General features: G+C 41.6%; 1 protein-coding gene across 1 annotated transcript in view; it reads right to left on the minus strand.

The window, feature by feature from the left end:
* Positions 1-250: 250 nt before the first annotated feature.
* The window catches only part of SETBP1 (SET binding protein 1), a 237,933-nt gene continuing 217,871 nt past the window's right edge, over positions 251-20,312 (minus strand). The window contains exons 3-4 of the mRNA XM_063295874.1: positions 8,300-8,467; positions 251-2,464 (exon numbers count right to left, since the gene is read on the minus strand). Coding sequence (XP_063151944.1) covers positions 1,923-2,464; positions 8,300-8,467 — 710 coding nt within the window. The 3' untranslated portion in view covers positions 251-1,922. The remainder of the gene's footprint in view (positions 2,465-8,299; positions 8,468-20,312) is intronic.

The raw sequence follows: 20,312 nt of genomic DNA on the forward strand, positions 1-20,312 counted from the left end.
ATGGAATGATATTATAAAATGTGCTGCTTAAAGCTGCACAACAGAAACCATTTACTGGTTTGGTGATGCAGATTTGCTTCAGGAACAGAAGCGAACACCATGGTGAAAAGGATGATTTGTATTCGTTCTGGTCAACGGGAAATAACAACTTAAAAAGACAAATTGTCACATAAAAGTTTGGGCCCATGCAGATTTGATTTCTCCCTTCTTTATAATTACATTATATACAAAATGAAACAACAGCCCCACCCCAAATATTTTTCAATTTATTAAGGCAACCACATCCTGGAAGAAAAGCTCTCCAAAGTGGCATTAATTCCGACACTATGCTTTGAACGTCTAGATTTTTAACAATATTTTTTTCGATAAGAACACTTGGTCATTTTAAAATTTTCATTTGGGTTGAGAAATTACACTGCTTTCATCTCTTGGATTTTTCTGGTGAATTATTACTTCAGAATGGCTTTTCCTGTTTTCACTGTACTGAAAAACAAACCAGCATTGGGCACAAACCTGCAGAAATTTTTCTCCCATTTCCCTTGAGTAACCTCTATTTTTCTGGCTTTCTGGATCCCGTCAGGATTTCTTGCCTCTTGAGAGTAGCATCACTTGTACATTCCTATTTTTTGCGGGTGGTTGACAAGGGCATTCACAGGTGAGTAAAAAGAACCAAGGTGATGGTCACAACCACAGGATCTGCCCCTTTTGGGTACGCACTCAGTGTGCATATACAAAAGGGCAGGCCTTCCATCACACAGCTGCACCTGCCATCTTGACTTTTTTGAAGCTGCTGGCACCCCTGCTAGGTCCCCATTTTCCCCAACTCTACTAACAAACTGAGGCTGCGGGAGAAATCTTGTTTCTACCAACAACCGGACCATCGAACCACTTAACTGGGACAGTAAAAAGCTGAATTTAGTTTTCAAATGAAACAGCAAGCAATGGCACCCATTTTGTGAATGCGCAATCCATCCTCTCGGCAGCAATGTTGTCAGGGAGACCACGACAAGCTCTCAAAGTCTGAAAGCACCCCTTCTCCTATTCTGTGCAATTCCTTGTTTTCTAGGATGGGGTTAGAATCCTCAATTGAATAGAATTCTACTCATCTTGCCTCTATTACTCATTTTGAAACCAGTTTCCTTTTCATTGGGCAATCTATGGAGGAGAGAAAATAAATACTATTCAGAAGTAGTGGCAAAGATCGCTAAAGATTTGGTTAGGGTTGGGTTGGACTGCCATCAGCCTGGCAAAAGTTTCTTTTAAAAATCCCAAACCCAATGAAACTATGAAACCTTTTTAAAAATGAAGAGCACAGTTGAGGAATTTACATTATTATTATTATTATTATTATTACTGAAAAAAGGGATGCAAGTTTCAGATGGAGCATTGGCATCTTGGTTCCTGGAAAGAGCTCTTGTGACTTAATAGCTGCGAGGCAGGGAGATACCTATTAAGGACAGTCCCCCCACTTCACTGTCACAGCAGTGACCAGAAATGCTGCTGGTGATTTTCCTTCTGCAATGTATCTAACAAAAGGGGGGAAGACTCTCTCTTGAGAAAGATATTGACCATGCTGGTAAGGATGCCACATTCTCCTACCATCTAGGGACTTTTGGAGACACAAGAACAACGGTGACTTGTCTGAACAACAACAAAAAAGCAAAACTCAGTAAGTTTGAAGAATGTCTTCTGTACCCCCTCCCCTCTTACTAACCAAGGGGCTTCTATCACAGTTGTGTTCTCATTGTAATGATGATGACGATGAGTGATCAATTTCATCTGGATTCTTAATGGCTGCTGTGCTACTCAAATACAGAGCGAATCTGACGCTGTAGAGGATGTGGATCAGAGTTGTCCACTCTGGCCTACTGGCTGAAATGCATAAGCATTCCAGCTCTGTCTCTAATTGGCCATCTCTGATACTAGGGAAGATGTTCGCTCTCACTTCCTCGATTTTTCCGGTGCCTTTTCCCCTTCACTTCGTCCTCCTCTTCCTCCGGATGTTGCTGTGACTTGTTTTTCCGCTTTCCAGCTCTTGGCGTCCGTGAAGGAGGGACCGGCGAGAGGGGATCCTGGGGTGTCTCTCGGGCCATATGCACCACCGCCTCAATGGTGGCAGCCACTGGATCTTGACTACTTGCTTGTTCCAATATCAAAGAGTTCAAGAGAAGTCTTTGACCTCGTTTGCAAGGCAGGTCAACACATTTCTCCAGCACGGGCATTTGGTCTCCGGAGTCCTCGTCAAAGGAGGGGGGCTGCTTCCGAGGACGACCTCGCCTCTTCTTTACAAAATTATTCCCCGTCTTTGATTGTCTCTGCAGCCGTTTGGCTTTCAGGATTTTGTTGACGTGATCCAGATTTTTCTTGGTGGAGAGAATCTTGGTGTAGTTGCACATCTTGCGTACCTCACACTGGATCGCTTCAATTTCATAGCGCTTGAACCGTTTCTTGAGGGGTGAGCTGGCTGGAGAAAGCAAGACAACAAAGATATTCCAAGTTAGGGTCGACTGAAATGGGGACATGCCGCCCTGCAAAATACCTGAATTATGATTAATGCTGGTCAGTGTAAACATTTACTTACTAAGCTAAAAATCACGTGTAATGGTTGAAAGATGGGAAATGACGTGAAAAATGGAAAAGAGAGCATTTTGGAATAATTAAGAAGATAGTCCTAAAATAAGAGTCATTGACACCTGCCCATTTGCCATTAATTCCTTCTTAGGACACTGACTCAGTTAATGAATTGAAAGAGGGAGAACCTTACAAAGAAATTCTGTTTTTATTTTTTCCAACGTTCTGGAGCTCATCTTCTTTAGAAGGAATGGATGTTGGCAATCCAAACAGACCTTTTCCCCCTTCCTTAGAGAAAAACATTTTGTGAATCTTAAGGTTAATTTATTTATATCAGATTCATTTAAAATATTTATAGCTGCCACACTCCACAAGATTTCACATCAGTGTACAATCCATAAAATATGCAAGGTGGAACAGTAACGTCCCCCCACCCTGGCCAGCAAAGAAGCCTAATAATAATTTAAACACACAGTAATAATGGTAATGACATCAACAGAAGCCAGGTCTTCAATCTGGTCCCAGCCTGGTGTCCAGGAGAAGGCATTCCAAAACTTAAGGTACCCAACACACAGTTCTCTCTAATCCTCCCTGGAAACCTCTCTCCCAACAATGGAACTTTGAGGAGGCATCTCTTAACGTGTGTGCAGACAAACGCTAGGAGAAGATCTGTTGCAACCAATTTCTGAATAAGGTCCAGAAGATGACCTCTTCTTATTTTAATCTGCATCAGTTCATAAGGCACCCTTCCTGAAAATAACAATTTAGGCACGGTACCCGTTTTACATCTTGATGTGCTTTCTATATACCGAAGATCAAAAGGTGGAAGGGATATTTTCTAATACTTGGGCTGTCAATTACGATGTAATAAATATCAGTGGAATGACTGCAATGGAGCATCTGAAGAAAGCTACTCCTTCAAATGGAAAAGATGCAATAGAAACATTGCATTAGATGTTAAGCACATCGACACCTGCTCAGAAATCCAAGAGAATTAAACTTGATGGTGCTACTGAGAACATCTGGATAAAAGAACTGAATAACGAAATAAAAGCCATACTGTGGCTGATGGCTCCTGATCACGTATGTGTGGATGATACTTTCCAAAAGCAAACGGCAGATCTTTCCAGCTAGTAGTTGTGATAGGAGAATTTAATTCTCACAACATCTGTTAGGAGGCAAACTCTGCAAGACAGACCGCCTTCCAGAAAATCTGAGTTTTCCCTTATAAAGCATGGAAGAAGGCACAAGGAAACCAGTCACCCTTAACTTGATTCTAATCAACAGGGAAGATTTCATGAAATGGTTTGATGGAAAGTAACCACATTAGACTGGAGTTGTTAATTTTAAGATTTAATGTGCATCTTGGGTTTCAAGATCAGTTTTTAATAGAGCTATTATAAGTAGGACTCTATGGCTGGAGAAACTACAGAAAAGGAACTCAAGATGACCCGGAGTTCCTGAAAATGGAGATTAAAAAAAAGGCACAATTGCAAACAAGTTCATGATGGAAAAAAGGGAGATAATGTAAAAAGTCTGCATGGATATTATTGGCCTTTGAGGATGATGTGTAGATACTGGTTATCAAATTTTCAGGCGACCAAAATTGAGTAGGTGGCTAATATCCTAGAAGACAAACAGAATTCAAAATCAACCTGACAGATTGAAGAAGAGGGCTGAAAACAACGCAATAAACTATTTAACAGAGACAGAAGCAAATGTCTTCACGTTGGAAAAGAAAATCAGATGCCCAGAGATAAACGGAAGATACACGTGAAAAGAATTTGAGAACAGTAATTAATCACAGGCTGCAGATGAGTCTGCAGTTGATGAGTGCAAAAACGTCAAGTGAGATTTCACTACTTGACCCATGTTTAACAAAACTACACGGTCCAAATCATGAGATGTAACTATTCCATTATATTCTGCACTGGTCCAACCTAACACTGACAACTGTATCCAGGGCTGGGCGTGATGGATGAAGAAAGATTCAGACAAACTGGAATGGTTCAGATAACATGAAATCATTATGACAATGAAGCTAATATACAGTAAATAACACAATGGTTTGCATTATGGATCCTGGACACCTCAGAAAATGTTCAATATGGGCTGATTATAATAATCCCGCTGGTGGGGATATAATTGAGGAGTTGGAACATTAATTCATACGGCTGGGTTTCGTCCTATTGTTGCTGTTTGGAGTGGCATCAACAATTGTTAGGTTGGAAAAAAGAAATGTTACGAGACACCAGGAGAATCTACTGGTGGAGGGTTGATATGTGCAGCTTGCTAACAACCGAATTAGTCATTTTTTGAGAAAGGGACAAGGAAGAAAACTTTGAGCAACTTGGTCAAAGTTTTGGGCGTTGCTTTGTTCATAGCATAATTTTCAGGCCTTCTTTTTCACCGCGACATTATCAGTTTTGATCCTTCAATGTTGTCTGATCCTTTAATGTTATTGTTGCACATATTTCAACTGTTCTTTTGTTGATAAATTTAGCACGTATTTGTGAGTATATTGTGTATGCTGCCCAGAGTCACATATGTGAGATGGGTGGCTATATAAATTTAATGAATTAGTTAATAAGTTATTATAACAATAACACTAATGCAGAAGAGGGGCGTCCACCGGGTGTGGTAAAAAAGAGTAAAGATATAAATATGATATTTTTGTATGTCTTGTCTCGTTTCGTGTCAGAAGTGCAGGAAATACAAAGGGGGAGAGTATTAATTAAAAGTTAAAAAGTTAAAAACATTTAATAAAAATATAAAATTTATATAACTCTCGCCCAATGCCGGGCCACATTGATGGCAGAGGTATTTCTGATCAATAACTCACTCTGTGTGCATGTCGGTCCCAAAGGGCACTGTTAGAGATGGGTAGTTGTTTGAATATTGCCGCATTTGCAGCAAATATCCTTGCCCTCGGGGAGAAACCCCCATTTTTCCATACAATCTTTAGTTCTGGCCAAACCAGTGCACAGTCTGTTTAAACATCTCCAAACCGTCCACTCCTCCTCCGAACCTCCAGGCAACTCCTCAAGCAGTTCTATCCAATTATGAAGATGTGTCATGAGTACGGATGGAGAGCAGGGGGCTCCCATCTAGGCTGTAAAGCGCATGCGTAGCACTGAGGAATTAGGTAGCCATTCCAAGAGACACAGATCAGACCCGCCTTAACCTTTGGGGTTTATATGTCTGGGCTTTTCTCACGCTTCTTCAGTTTGTTAGGATTTCCTGTTATGTAGCAGCAATAAAACACTAGAGACCTGTTCCTTGTCTCAGCATGGTTCCTGGCTGTTAGGACAAGATGTTTTACTTGGCATTTCCATCTTTTTAATCGTCCTGTTTGAGTAGCAATCTCCTTAGCAATCTCCTCAGCGCAGTCTAAGAAGCTCCTTCTTGACTTCAATCTTTTTGTAGGAGGTACTTGGCCAAATAATGGGTGTGCCAGATCGTGTAACACCTTTCCATATTCCACGCCTTGTGCCACACTCCTCCTAACGCCTGGAGGGCTATTCCCACCAATATACATAATTTATCAAGTGGAGTGTAGGAGTGAAGTGGAGTGGAGTTGAGTGATGTGGAGTGGAGTGATGCACATAAAAATGGGTGGAGCTTCAATTGCATCATTGTGGTTGCCGTCTTGATTTTTCTGACCATACCCTGAGGACATCCTTGATACCCTGAATTCAGGGAAGGGGAACAAAGATGATTACAGTACTAGAAATTAATTTGGTTTTCAGAAGAGAAGCCTTAGAAGAAGTATGATAAAACTCTTCAAGTGCTGGGGAGTTTTCACACAAAAGGAAGGCACAGTCTATCATCTCAGATGGCATCTTCTCAGGATGAAAGACATGGACTAATAGTCTTCTATTACAGGAAGACAGACACTGGATGAATGCTAGGAAAAGCTCCCTGTTTATATGGACAATTCAGGTCTGGAATAAATGATTGAGGGAGCTGGTAAGCTTTCTTTCTTTAGATGTTTCAAGCAGAGGTTGGATAGTCATCAACGTCATTATTCACCTTTTGTGAAGGCAGATGTAATTAATTAACTTGGTTCTTCTGCAATCTTCTGATCATTACCTACTTTTCCTAATCTGACTTCCTAGTTGCTTTTCTGTTTTTGTTTAAGTTTTTTTTTTCATTGTTGGTCTTGATGTAGATAGAATAACAACCACCACAATAATGACAATGATGATTGTCATGAGTAAGGATGGCGAGCAGGGGGCTCCCATCCAGACTGTTAAGCGCATGCATAGCACTGAGGAATTAGGTAGCCATTCAAAGAGACACAGATCGGGACCGCCTTAACCTTTGGGGTTTATATGGCTGGGTTTTTCCCACGCTTCTTCAGTTTGTTAGGATTCCTGTTATGTACAAGCAATAAAATATTAGAGACCAGTTCCTTGTCTCAGCGTGTTTCCTGGCAGTTAGGACAATGATGATCATAATAATAATTCTTTTTTGCAGAATTCATTATCTACCTGCACTTGGGAGGCTAAACTGGGGTACTTAATTTGTCTTCCAGCAACTCTTCTATTTTTTTTAACAAATTATTTTACAAATATTTATCAAACATGCTGAAGACCTCTTGAACTGACTATTTATCCTAACAAGTGAATACATTTTAGCTGATTATATTATATTATTGTGATTTTGAGTAACCAACACACTTCTGGGTGATTCAACTTTTTTCCTGTCAGCTTTCTTTTTCCCAGTCACTTTTCCTGAAAATTTCCCACCTCTGGTGACTGTACTGGACTTCTTAGGTGCTGGTCCTCCAACACGACATTCAGATCTTAAACCCACTACATATTCCTTGGTTCTCCCTGTCCTGCATCATATTATTATCTTAGATTCTTGTAATAAAAAGAAATGAATAAGAAGTCAGCATACCATAACACAAAGCACCAATCGCAATCGTAGCCTGTATTTCCAACCATACCTTTAGGCCATATGCAAACTCCAGGGACATTCATAGAAAGTAAAAAGGGTGAGAGGATGCAACCCTGTGTATTCTTTGTTTTCTATTATGGGGGTGTTTTTGTGACTAGCCACACTGACTGTCCTGACTTAAGCAAAAAACCATGCTGAGACAAGAAATTCGTCTCTAGTGTTTATTAATTGCTCTAGTAGACAGAAAATCCTACCAAACAGAAGGAGCATGGGAAACCCAGACAGATAAACCCAAAAACTCAAGGCAGGTCTGCTCTGAGTTTCTTCGAAGGATAGTTCAAAGCCTCTAAACTACGCATGCGTTTTCCACCCTGGATAGGGGCCCCTTCCTGCTCACCATCCGTACTCATGACACTGACTACGGCAAAAATTTTTCAAGACCATCCTTAATAAATGCTTCATAGTGGCATCACTTAGGATCCAATCTAGGGTTGCGTCCCCTTTAATGCATTCCATGGCCAACTGTTGTATAACATGATCATATTTCAGAACATTTTTATCTTTTTCACAAATGGGAACATGCGCTTCTATAGCATATGGGACAGTAACTGCAGTCATCCATTCTTAGTCATGTGGCCTCTTGGATTTTCATTTCTCTCTCTCGAAATCCAATCCCTAGCCTTGTTTCTCTTGACCTTTGTGGCCTGGATGATGAATGATAGTGTGGACTTTGTAAGAACCTGCCTGCTTAGTTGTCTGACTTTTTCAAGGTGCATCTGGCAGCAAAGTTGGAGACATGCTGAACTACAAGGGACACCGTTACCTGTTTCTGCTGCTGTTGGGGTAGGTAAGAGAGATAAGATTGGTGTCGAAGACACTGCAATGCCATTGAGAGCTGCTGGTTTCCGACGTGTCATCCCAGCAGTACCAGAACAATCGTTTTTATTATGGAGCAAAGTCTGGTCTGCTTTTACGTGGGAACTGGAAATTCCTGGAAAATAGAGAAAGATAATTACTGAGCAGGCAGGTACCTTAGATTGAGCCCAATATACAAAAAAGGTCTGAAATTGGCTTACCAACATCCCTCCTTACAAATGTGCTTCTAATAATGCTGTTTCATGCTAGTGAGAATTAGGATTTTTTAAAAAAAAAATTGGGTTTCAGTCATTTTGCCGAAGGATATAACATAAACATTGTTTCACAGCCAACATGCTATTGCCTCACAAGTCTATTTTTAAAACAAAAGGAGGAAACATTATAATTGCATCTCTGTTTGTTGATGGGCTTCCAAGTGGATCTGTGGGGGCTTGGAGATTACCCAACTGCAGGCAGGAATATCATTTGGGATCAATGACTTACTTTAAAGCAGAATGTTCCCTGCATACCTGTGTAGCAAACATGTAACACAACTTATGGTTTTTGTAGCGCATATACAGCTTATGATCCAGAACCTTATGGTTAACCCGAAGTGTTTTCCATCATACAGCAACTACTGATTTTCAGTAAGCTAAAAATAAAGTTAGAGGGTTTTAACAATGAAGTAGGAGACTACAGATTATGGTTGGGAGGAAATTAATTCATGGGGAGGGTGGAAGCAGTGGGTATCTTTAGAATAAAACTGTTCTTTTAACTCTGGGAGATTTCCATTTTCGGCTTTGACACAGGTTTTTCTCCTGGCTTCCTTTGCATGCAGTTCTGTTGAATTCTTCCAGACCCTCCAAGTGTTTTGCTCTAACAGTGAAAGGACATAGCTCCACACTCCCTTGTGTGAACTGGCATTAGCTACCTGCTTATTCATTTACTTTTCTGCCAGAGCTCAACGCGTAATGTGTGTGTATGGTATGTTTGGATGTCTGTCTACTGTATGTATCTATATTTACATTCAGTTAAAACATTTACATGAAACAATCTACAATAAGACCTTCTACCATAATAAGGCAAAAACAATAAAAAATTAAATCAGAGCATCCGATTCCTCGAATCTTTATTACAACTTCCTTGGGATTGTTCTTTGCATGGAGAAAATAATGCAAGGGGCAAAAAGTAATTTATAGCCGCTACTGAATGTTGAGCTTTTATTGCTAGGCTTCACTCCATATCTCAGTCCATAATTCGCTGGCATTTGGCTGTTGGATTTTAAGAACACTGCATTTCTGCTTGGCTAATTTTCTTAACTATGGCTTCAATTCTGAGGCTGAAATTGTGTATTTATTCAACCTGGATTTCCTAGTGAAATCAGTGCCATGTTTGTAATGTTTGCTATATAAGTGGAAAAGCGTGTGTGTGTGTGTGTGCACGTTTAAAAGAGTATACATGATTGAAAGCAAGCAATACTAAAATCCTTCAGCAAAGGATTGTTACCTTGTCGTGGTGCTGGAGCTTGAGCACCTGAATGATGCCATGAGCTAAACCGTGAAGGGCCACCCAAGACGGGAAGGTCATGACAGAGAGGTCAGACTAAATGCGATCCCTGGGGAAGGTAATGGCAACCCACCCCAGTATTCTGCCGTGAAAACTAAATGGATCAGTACAACCAGAGATATGTCGGTATACCATCGGAAGATGAGACCCCCAGGTCGGAAGATGGTCAAAATGCTACTGGGGAGGAACAGAGGATGAGTTCAACTAGCCCCAGACATGATGACGCAGCTAGCTCAAAGCCGAAAGGACGGCTAGTGGCCGACGGTGCTGGTGGTGAACGGTGAATCCGATGTTCTAAGGATCAACACACCATTGGAACCTGGAATGTAAGATCTATGAGCCAGGGCAAATTGGATGTGGTTCTTGGTGAGATGTCAAGATTAAAGATAGACATTTTGGGCGTCAGTGAACTGAAATGGACTGGAATGGGCCACTTCACATCAGATGACCACCAGATCTACTACTGTGGACAAGAGGACCACAGAAGAAATGGAGTAGCCTTCATAATTAATAGTAAAGTGGCTAAAGCAGTGCTTGGATACAATCCAAAAAATGACAGAATGATCTCAATTCGAATTCAGGGCAAGCCATCTAACATCACAGTGATCCAAATATACGCCCCAACCACAAATGCTGAAGAAGCTGAAGTAGAGCAGTTCTATGAGGATCTGCAGCACCTACTGGACAACACGCCTCAAAGAGATGTTATTTTCATCACAGGAGACTGGAATGCTAAGGTGGGCAGTCAAATGACACCTGGAATTACAGGTAAGTATGGCCTGGGAGAACAAAACGAAGCAGGACACAGGCTGATAGAATTTTGCCAAGACAATTCACTCTGCATAACAAACACTCTCTTCCAACAACCTAAGAGACGGCTTTATACATGGACTTCACCAGATGGACAACACCGAAATCAGATTGATTACATCCTTTGCAGCCAAAGGTGGCGGACATCTGTACAGTCGGTAAAAACAAGGCCTGGAGCTGACTGTAGTTCAGATCACGAACTTCTTCTTGCACAATTGAGGATCAGACTAAAGAGATTAGGGAAGACCCACAGATCAGCTAGATATGAGCTCACTAATATTCCTAAGGAATATGCAGTGGAGGTGAAGAATAGATTTAAGGGACTGGACTTAGTAGATAGGGTCCCCGAAGAACTCTGGACAGAAGTTCGCAACATTGTTCAGGAGGCAGCAACAAAATACATCCCAAAGAAAGAGAAAACCAAGAAGGCAAAATGGCTGTCTGCTGAGACACTAGAAGTAGCCCAAGAAAGAAGGAAAGCAAAAGGCAACAGCGATAGGGGGAGATATGCCCAATTAAATGCAAAATTCCAGAGGTTAGCCAGAAGAGATAAGGAATTATTTTTAAACAAGCAATGCGTGGAAGTGGAAGAAGACAATAGAATAGGAAGGACAAGAGACCTCTTCCAGAAAATTAAAAACATCGGAGGTAAATTCCAGACCAAAATGGGTATGATCAAAAACAAAGATGGCAAGGACCTAACAGAAGAAGAAGAGATCAAGAAAAGGTGGCAAGAATATACAGAAGACCTGTATAGGAAGGATAACAATATCGGGGATAGCTTTGACGGTGTGGTCAGTGAGCTACAGCCAGACATCCTGAAGAGTGAGGTTGAGTGGGCCTTAAGAAGCATTGCTAATAACAAGGCAGCAGGAGACGACGGCATCCCAGCTGAACTGTTCAAAATCTTGCAAGATGATGCTGTCAAGGTGATGCATGCCATATGCCAGCAAATTTGGAAAACACAAGAATGGCCATCAGATTGGAAAAAATCAACTTATATCCCCATACCAAAAAAGAGGAACACTAAAGAATGTTCAAACTATCAACAGTGGCACTCATTTCACATGCCAGTAAGGTAATGCTCAAGATCCTGCAAGGTAGACTTCAGCAATTTATGGAGCGAGAATTGCCAGGTGTACAAGCTGGGTTTAGAAAAGGCAGAGGAACTAGGGACCAAATTGCCAATATCCGCTGGATAATGGAAAAAGCCAGGGAGTTTCAGAAAAACATCTATTTCTGTTTTATTGACTATTCTAAAGCCTTTGACTGTGTGGACCATAACAAATTGTGGCAAGTTCTTAGCGGTATGGGGATACCAAGTCATCTTGTCTGCCTCCTGAAGAATCTGTATAACGACCAAGTAGCAACAGTAAGAACAGACCATGGAACAACGGACTGGTTTAAGATTGGGAAAGGAATACGGCAGGGCTGTATACTCTCACCCTACCTATTCAACTTGTATGCAGAACACATCATGCGACATGCTGGGCTTGAGGAATCCAAGGCTGGAGTTAAAATCACTGGAAGAAACATTAACAATCTCAGATATGCAGATGATACCACTTTGATGGCTGCAAGCGAAGAGGAACTGAGGAGCCTTATGATGAAGATGAAAGAAGAAAGTGCAAAAGCTGGCTTGCAGCTAAACCTCAAAAAAACCAAGATTATGGCAACCAGCTTGATTGATAACTGGCAAATAGAGGGAGAAAATGTAGAAGCAGTGAAAGACTTTGTATTTCTAGGTGCGAAGATTACTGCAGATGCTGACTGCAGTCAGGAAATCAGAAGACGCTTAATCCTTGGGAGAAGAGCAATGACAAATCTCGATCAAATAGTTAAGAGCAGAGACATCACACTGACCACAAAGGCCCACATAGTTAAAGCAATGGTGTTCCCCATAGTGACATATGGCTGTGAGAGCTGGACCATAAGGAAGGCTGAGAGAAGGAAGATAGTACTTTGGAACTGTGGTGTTGGAGGAGAATTCTGAGAGTGCCTCGGACTGCCAGAAGATCAAACCAGTCCATCCTCCAGGAAATGAAGCCAGACTGCTCACTTGAGGGAATGATATTAAAGGCAAAACTGAAATACTTTGGCCACACAATGAGAAGACAGGACACCCTGGAGAAGATGCTGATGGTAGGGAGAGTGGAGGGCAAAAGGAAGAGGGGCCGACCAAGGGCAAGGTGGATGGATGATATTCTAGAGGTGACGGACTCGTCCCTGGGGGAGCTGGGGGTGTTGACTGACAGGAAGCTCTGGCGTGGGCTGGTCCATGAAGTCACAAAGAGTCGGAAGCGACTAAACAATTAAACAACAACAAAAAAATACTAAAATCCAGCAAAAGATGCAGGCTGGGGTTGCTGTGGCCAAGTGACTACCTTTTGATGCAAATTCTATGCAAACCACACACGTTATGCAAATTAATGGCCAATTAATATGCAAGCGCGCCCTCTGTTTTGGCCCTTGACTTCTGCCCATCCTACTACAGTCACAGGCTTCCAACATAGTTGCTGTCAGCTGGTGCACAATAGCAGGTTAAAGTTTCAACGAGCAGAGCAAAGAGGACAGGTATTTACACATATTAAAAATGGGTCTCGTGTTTGAGGTTGGATGATAGAAAAGGTACGAATGTTGGAAAAAGGAATTAAATCAGCGTGGACCGCTGTAGATCCCTCATAAATGTCTGTTTTGCCTGCAGAGTAAGATCTGAGATGGGCAGCTTTCCCAAACAGATTGCATAGAGCTGAGCATGGCGGTATCTGGAACGGTGCAATGTGATGGGAACAATGTCAGCAGGGAGGCACATGTGGGTGCATGTGTAAAAGTGCAGGTGATCAAGTGCCTCTTCCTTTACAATACAATAATGATGCTAACTGCCCTGGATTCAGCATCTGTTGATCATTAAGCTGAAGATCCTGTACAAAAAAAAAAAAAAACTCAACAAAAAGTAACAGCTGTAAACTTCAGAGCTGGGAGGATAAAAACAAACAACACAACCAAAAGAACCCCAACCCCAACTTTTTCCTTCCTTGCAAGACACCCCTTTGTCTAGGTCTCTGAGAAAGTGTGCTTTGCTGTTTCAACAGGCCGCCACCCGTTTTTCAAAAGGAATCCCTTGCAAGCCATTTTCATCCTCTGGAAAGCTCTACCTGCACACCGTGTTTGCATTAGGCACCCCTGATTTATGGATTCCTGCTTGTGGGATGCAGAGGCCTACATCCTGTTGCCGTGGTTACTCAGATCCTTGGTTCAAGGTTAACATCCTCCCAACACAAAATTGGCAGCAGGCCCAAACATCTAACCACCAGATTTTTATTGACTATCCTAGACTGCTTCAAAGGTCAAAGACCAAAGTGCTGCTCCCTGCCTTGGGGGGTGGGGGGAGTCAATACCTTCAATATTTTGATTGGGCTCCCTCTGAAGGAGACGACGAGGCGGGCGTGAGCCCCGGGCTGCCACCTCCGGAGCTTAGCAAGGTCACACCAAGCTTGGAGGAACCCCGTCCTCCTGGGGAGCTGTTACAAATTTGACAAGCAACTTCAAAGACCCTCTCGACCACCCTTTGGCGCATCATTAGCTCTCCACAGGGCCACTGGAATTGTGCCTTGAGAGTTCACTTTTGTTTCTGATTTACTTTGGCTTTCGTTGGGAACATAACCCAGTGCCCTCCTAAACGCTCAGTGCAGATGGTGGCAGGTTAAGAATTTATCAAAGGAGAAAGAGATGAAATGGAAGAAAGACAAGCTGGCAATAGGCAAATGCCACCCCGTGGGAGATTAACTCTTTCCTTAGCTCTCAGAAGCTAACCTGGAGGGGGAAAAATCCACAGTTCAAGGGTAGTGTAGTTTGTAGAAGAATCCTTACTGTTTTCATTTAGGAGGACAAGTAGAGCTGCCTGTTATTAATTCTGTAATTCTTTACTGTTTTCTTTTTAAAAGACTACTGGAAAATCTGTATTTAGAATCATAGGGTTGGAAGCAACCTTGCAGGTCTTCTAGTACAATCCCCTGTCCAGGGCAGGAATCCACAGAACATCTCAGATACGTGGCTGTCCAATTTTTGTTTAAAATCCTCCAGTGATGAAGGACCTATGAAGGAGGCTTAATAACTCACGAAATTCCTCTTCCTTTCCAGTCTGGATCTCCCTTTCTAAAACTTCCACCCAGTGGTTCTTGTCCTACTCTCAGGAGCTATCAAGAATACATTTGTTGCAACTGAAGAAATGTCTTTAACACTTCTGTAATATACAGTACAACAACTTGCCAGAAACACTAATATATGATCCTGCATATACCTGCAACTTTCCTAAAAACCACTTTCTTTGGTGCATCTTTTCTCTAATACTGTACATGCTTTTTTGGGTGCGCATTTTTAACTGAGTCCATCGATGCTGCAATGAAATTCCCTTGGACACCTTGTGCCAATTTGCTCCCACTGAAATCCACTGAAGATTTCTTTTACTTCTTTACAGTGGGAATGCAATGCGTGGAAGACAGTCTTCAGACAAGCACTGTATAAATCATGAAGACTCGGTGGGACCACTTGGGAATAAGTCCTTGAAGTAGCACAGCCTTTCTCAACCTGGAGTCCTTCAGATGAGTTGTCCTGAAACTCCTGCAATCTCCGGTCAGCATGATTGGAATTGTAGTAGTCCAACACATCTGGAAGCTATCAAGTTGGGTCAACTGACCTTACCTCTCATTCCTCTTTGTCTGTTAAGCAGCTGTCCCAGAAGAGAGGCCAAGAAAGAATGGGTTTATATTACACTGAAGTAGATTTCAGTTGGATATCTGGAATTTTTTTCTAACAGTAAAAGCTGTTCAACCATGGGACAGATTGACTTGGGAGACAGTAGAGTCTTCTTCACTGGAAGTGTTTAAAAAGAGGGTGAATGGCTATCTGGCACGGATACTGGAGTGGTCGATTCCAGGACTGGGAAGGGGGTTGGATTAGATGATCTTAGACCCCTTCCAACCCTGAAATTCTGTGATTCAAGGGCACTCTCATAAATTGATTGCCCTGGTGAGTGTGACCAGCAACAAAACATCCATTTGTCACAAGCCAGACTGATGAGGCTGTGTGCTACCACTTCAGCTTCTGTTTCTTTTTCCTGTGTGAATGGACACACTTTCATAGCATTGGACTGTGGTCCTCCATCATCTATTTTCTAAGAATGTCTCCAAAACATATGTGAGACCCAGCAGCCTTCTTGGAAAGGAAGGTTATGCTTGAGGCTGGCACTTTTTTGGGGGGGGGGAATATTCTAACTTCCCATTTAAAACAAAAACAAAAACAAAACAACCCTCTTATTACAAGAGTAAAATCTGGTGGGATGTGAAACATAGCATCCTTCAAGAGAGTTGTCTGGTGGACATTGTGCCCAAAGCTTCCAAACTGGGAACCCGAGGGTTATCCTTGAGCAGAAATTGAAAACACATGAAAGGGTCCTAGGAGGCTTGTTGCACATTGATGTCAGCCCATCCTGTTGCAATCAGCCTGCTCCGAGGAGTGGGCAAGTTAGAATAATATCCTGGTCAAAAGAAGGGTGTTGACAAGTTGTGAACTGAAGGTGCAGACAGCTATTCCATGTAAAGGGTACTGGAAGTGGTCAGAACTCACATTTTCTACCCTGAGAACAGATTCTGGAATGCAGCAGTTGTGAACCAAACCACTGTCAGCGAACGTTCAGACTGTATGCCTGTCTTCACCCTCAGAAAAGATTTGGCTCAGGAAGAACTTTTTAAAAAGGCTTTGCCAAATCTGTTAGCTGGAAAAGAAAACTTCCTGGAAGGCAGAAGAGGATCTGCTCAGAAGCTGGGAAGTTTCTATCTGGGTTCTAAGGACTGGTAACTCAAGGTCAGCCTAATTTGAGAGCCAGTGCCCTCTCCATGTGTTGGGCCATGATCCTCACGTCTATTGATAAACATGGGAGCTGAAGTCCATCATCTCTTTGAGATAATTGGATGGGTAATGCTAAAATACGCTATGCAAACGGAGCAAGTCCACTTTCTGAATCTGTGGAAGAGGTAGACTGAAACAGGAAGCCCAGCTGAAGCGTGAAGACTGATTCAACTGCAAAGGGACTATCACCTCATGAAAGGTGGACAGTCAACGCTAGAACTGGGAAGGGGAGTAGAAATGAGGCACAGATTGGAGTCACACATCATGGTAAGCTATAACTTGCTGAATGGCCCACCAATGGCTGAGATCCCATTATCGAACAAGCCCTCAATCATGGTTTGTATACCACAATGTCTAGGTGCACATAACACAGTCAGGAGAAAACTATCTCACACACACACACACATGACAGCCTAGTGAGTTATGTGATTCAGGCTAGAGATAGAGAGACCATGTTACAAGTGTGAATGCTTCCATTGATGTACAAACGTACAACTCACAAAGACATTGGCCAGCTGCGTTGATCTTTTCATGGCTGGTCATGCCTCTCCCTGTAGTTAATTTTGGCCATATCCAGGACACTTTTTCAAGATTTCAAATGTGACTTCACACTCATATACGGCACTGTCTGCCCAGTATGTTTAACTGGGTCAAGAGAGGGATGTAGGCATGTTGTGCAAATAGGTCAACCCAGTTAGCTATGTGAGTGTGTGTACATATGGGGAGGGGGAGGTTAGAGGAAATTAATTAATTAATGCTCCTGGATCTGTTGGGATGAAACAAACTTCCACCAGTCGTTTGTGCTATGTCAACAGGCATGCACGGTTTGATGGAGTGTTGACCCTTTCATTTAGCTTCCCAAGCAGAGGTGAAGTCTTAGAGTGGTGCTGGAAACACAAGCCCGTTTAATGGTGTTCCATCACCATGTGGGGCTTAGTCAGTTATCGGAGGGCACAGCTGACTCAATCAGTCATGTTGTGAGAACCCAACCTCAATTCTTCTGCTCAAAATACACACAGTAAAAGTTTGTAAACCACCACCTAGAAAATTTTAGAGGCATTTCCACATCAGAAGTATTACTGTGGGGTCCAACAGCCTTTTCCTCCCAACAATTAAAATCCACTGTCACTTTATGAAGGGGTAGTCCTCTGCAGAAAATATGAAAACAAGAAGAGCCTTCTAACAAATTTGTTACTGCCCAAGTGGGTAAGTATCCATGAAATCTCACATGGTAAATACAGTATATTAGTCTTAAACAAGTCATAAGTCTTTTTGTTGCATTAAAATCTACATCAGCTTTGACACTGATTGACAGTTTTGAACTCTGATGACGAAGACTCCTGTGAATATCATGGAGAGCCAAGAAAACAAAACAACAAAACAAATAAACAAACAAAAAAGGATCATCAAACAAATCAACCCAGAGTTCCCACTTGAGGCACAAATGACCAGGCTCAAATTACCCTACTCTGGACACCTTATGCAAAGACCCAGCTCTCCGGAGGCGGCTCTGATGCTGGGAAAGGTGGAAGGAAGGAGAGGACAACCAGCAGCAAGATGGATCAACACTCCACTTGTTTTTTATGTGCATTTTTCAACCATACCCCGCAGCCACCCCTGGTTGTATGATTGCTATGATCTATTTTACTCCATCACACCTACAGTATGCAGCCCTTTATTTCCAACTAATCTATCTTCCAGCCTTCATCTAAAAATCCTACAACCTATTCAACCACTAAATAGCACTGAGGACATTCTTGGTCCTCTTACACGACTTTTGCTGAAGAAAATCCTCCACTGTTTTGGTTCTTCTGAATTGAACAGATTTTTCTTCTCTTAGTCAACTCATGCATTATTCTCTCCTAGGCGATCTCTTGCTTTTTAATTTAGTCACAGAGTTCATTTGCAGCACAATGCACCTCAAAACATTAACTTGGTCAGGTTATTTGCATTTTGATTACTATCTTGAATAAAGAGTGGGAAGAAATATGATATCCTGGAAATCTTCTTTTGAAAAGAGAAGTTGGGCTGGCCATAAATGGATCACTTATAGCTATACCTTTCTTTGTAGCCCATAGGAGAGGATGGAATTAGTATTCTATAAATATAACATAGAGAAATAATTATTCTTCTTAAAGTAAGGCTTATTCAGCCCCATGACAATTTAAAATTAACTTTTAAAATATAGATAGTACAACCATTAAATTTCATGCTTCTGTAAATACAGCAGCATCCCACACATGCCAAGGAAAACTAATGGGAACACCTGAGCTTTAAGAGTGAATTTATCTTGAAAGCATAGGGTTGGTTTCTACATGGCACTAAAACAAATCACGGTTTTGCTAAATAAATCATTATCGTTTGAGTACAAGACTGTATTAAGCATGAAACTATGGCTTACTTACATATCTGGATGGCAAAATCTGGTTGATCACTAGATGGCAGCAAAGAGTGAGTTTTCTGGATTCTTTAACTGCCATCTACTGGCCATCTGGATGTCTACAGCCTAGATATTGTAGCCCTATGGTTTACAAGGACAATGGCTGGATTCATACACCTTGCTATGTCAAATCCAAACAAATTGCACCAAGGTAGCATCATGTGAGAACCCTCCAGATGCACTGGTTACTCATTTCCTTTTGGGAACAAGAAACCCAGAAAGTGACTAAGAGTTGGATTCCCCCCTGTATTAAATGGTGATTAACTATTCTGGATTAGCTTTTCCTCAGTGTAGTATGACATGATGGTTTATATTTTTCTTATTCATTGTACTGTTGTTATTATATTGTTTACAGTATTTTTGAGATATGGCCACTCACATGATTGAAGTGCTATATAAGATAGATAGATAGATAGATAGATAGATAGATAGATAGATAGATAGATAGATAGATAGATAGGAAGATGGATGGATGGATGGATGGATAGGAAGATGAACAGATGGATAGAAAGTTGGATGAATATGGATAAAGATAGGAAGATGGATGAATAGACACAGATGAATAGATAGAAGGAAGATGATAGATAGATAGATAGATAGATAGATAGATAGATAGATAGAAGATAGATAGGGTTCTGATTATGATTTCTAAAGACCCAAATGTCTAGGGGCCAAATACCCAAAGTATTCCATTTTCCAATTCTGCTCATAGTCACAATGCTTGAGTTGGGCAGCCATATAAATGTTCCGTATCAATAAACATGAATATTCTGGGGATCCCTTTTGCAGACACCCTGAACACCGAGGCTCATGAAGTTGGCAAGGGTTTCAGATTTGGCTTTCTTCCAGCCCTCTTGCAGGTTATATTAATTTGATTTTTTATTGGTTCTTTTCACCCTTCTGCAATTATGTTTTAAATAAACATTTATAACATCCTGCTTTTAAAGAGCTATTGTACAGTACCTTGAATAGTGTCTTATTATTTTTATTACCATTATTATTTGCTTTGAGTGGTTCTTACTCAACGGCGGGGTGAAACGTTTAAAATAAACCAATGTATGTATGAAGGAAGGGATGATAACTCGGAATGATTCTGTGGCTCTCTTGGTTTATGCACATCCTGCTAGAACTGTCAGCAATGAGAACCTCAAGTGCGGGGAGGGGGGCCCATCTATTTACTAGCTACGTACTAACTACGCAACAGCATCCACCACAACTGCAGTGACATCATCACCAAACGCTACCATGATGATGCTCA

This window comes from Candoia aspera, chromosome 2 (genome assembly GCF_035149785.1).
Source record: "Candoia aspera isolate rCanAsp1 chromosome 2, rCanAsp1.hap2, whole genome shotgun sequence".
NCBI classification, from domain to species: domain Eukaryota; kingdom Metazoa; phylum Chordata; class Lepidosauria; order Squamata; family Boidae; genus Candoia; species Candoia aspera.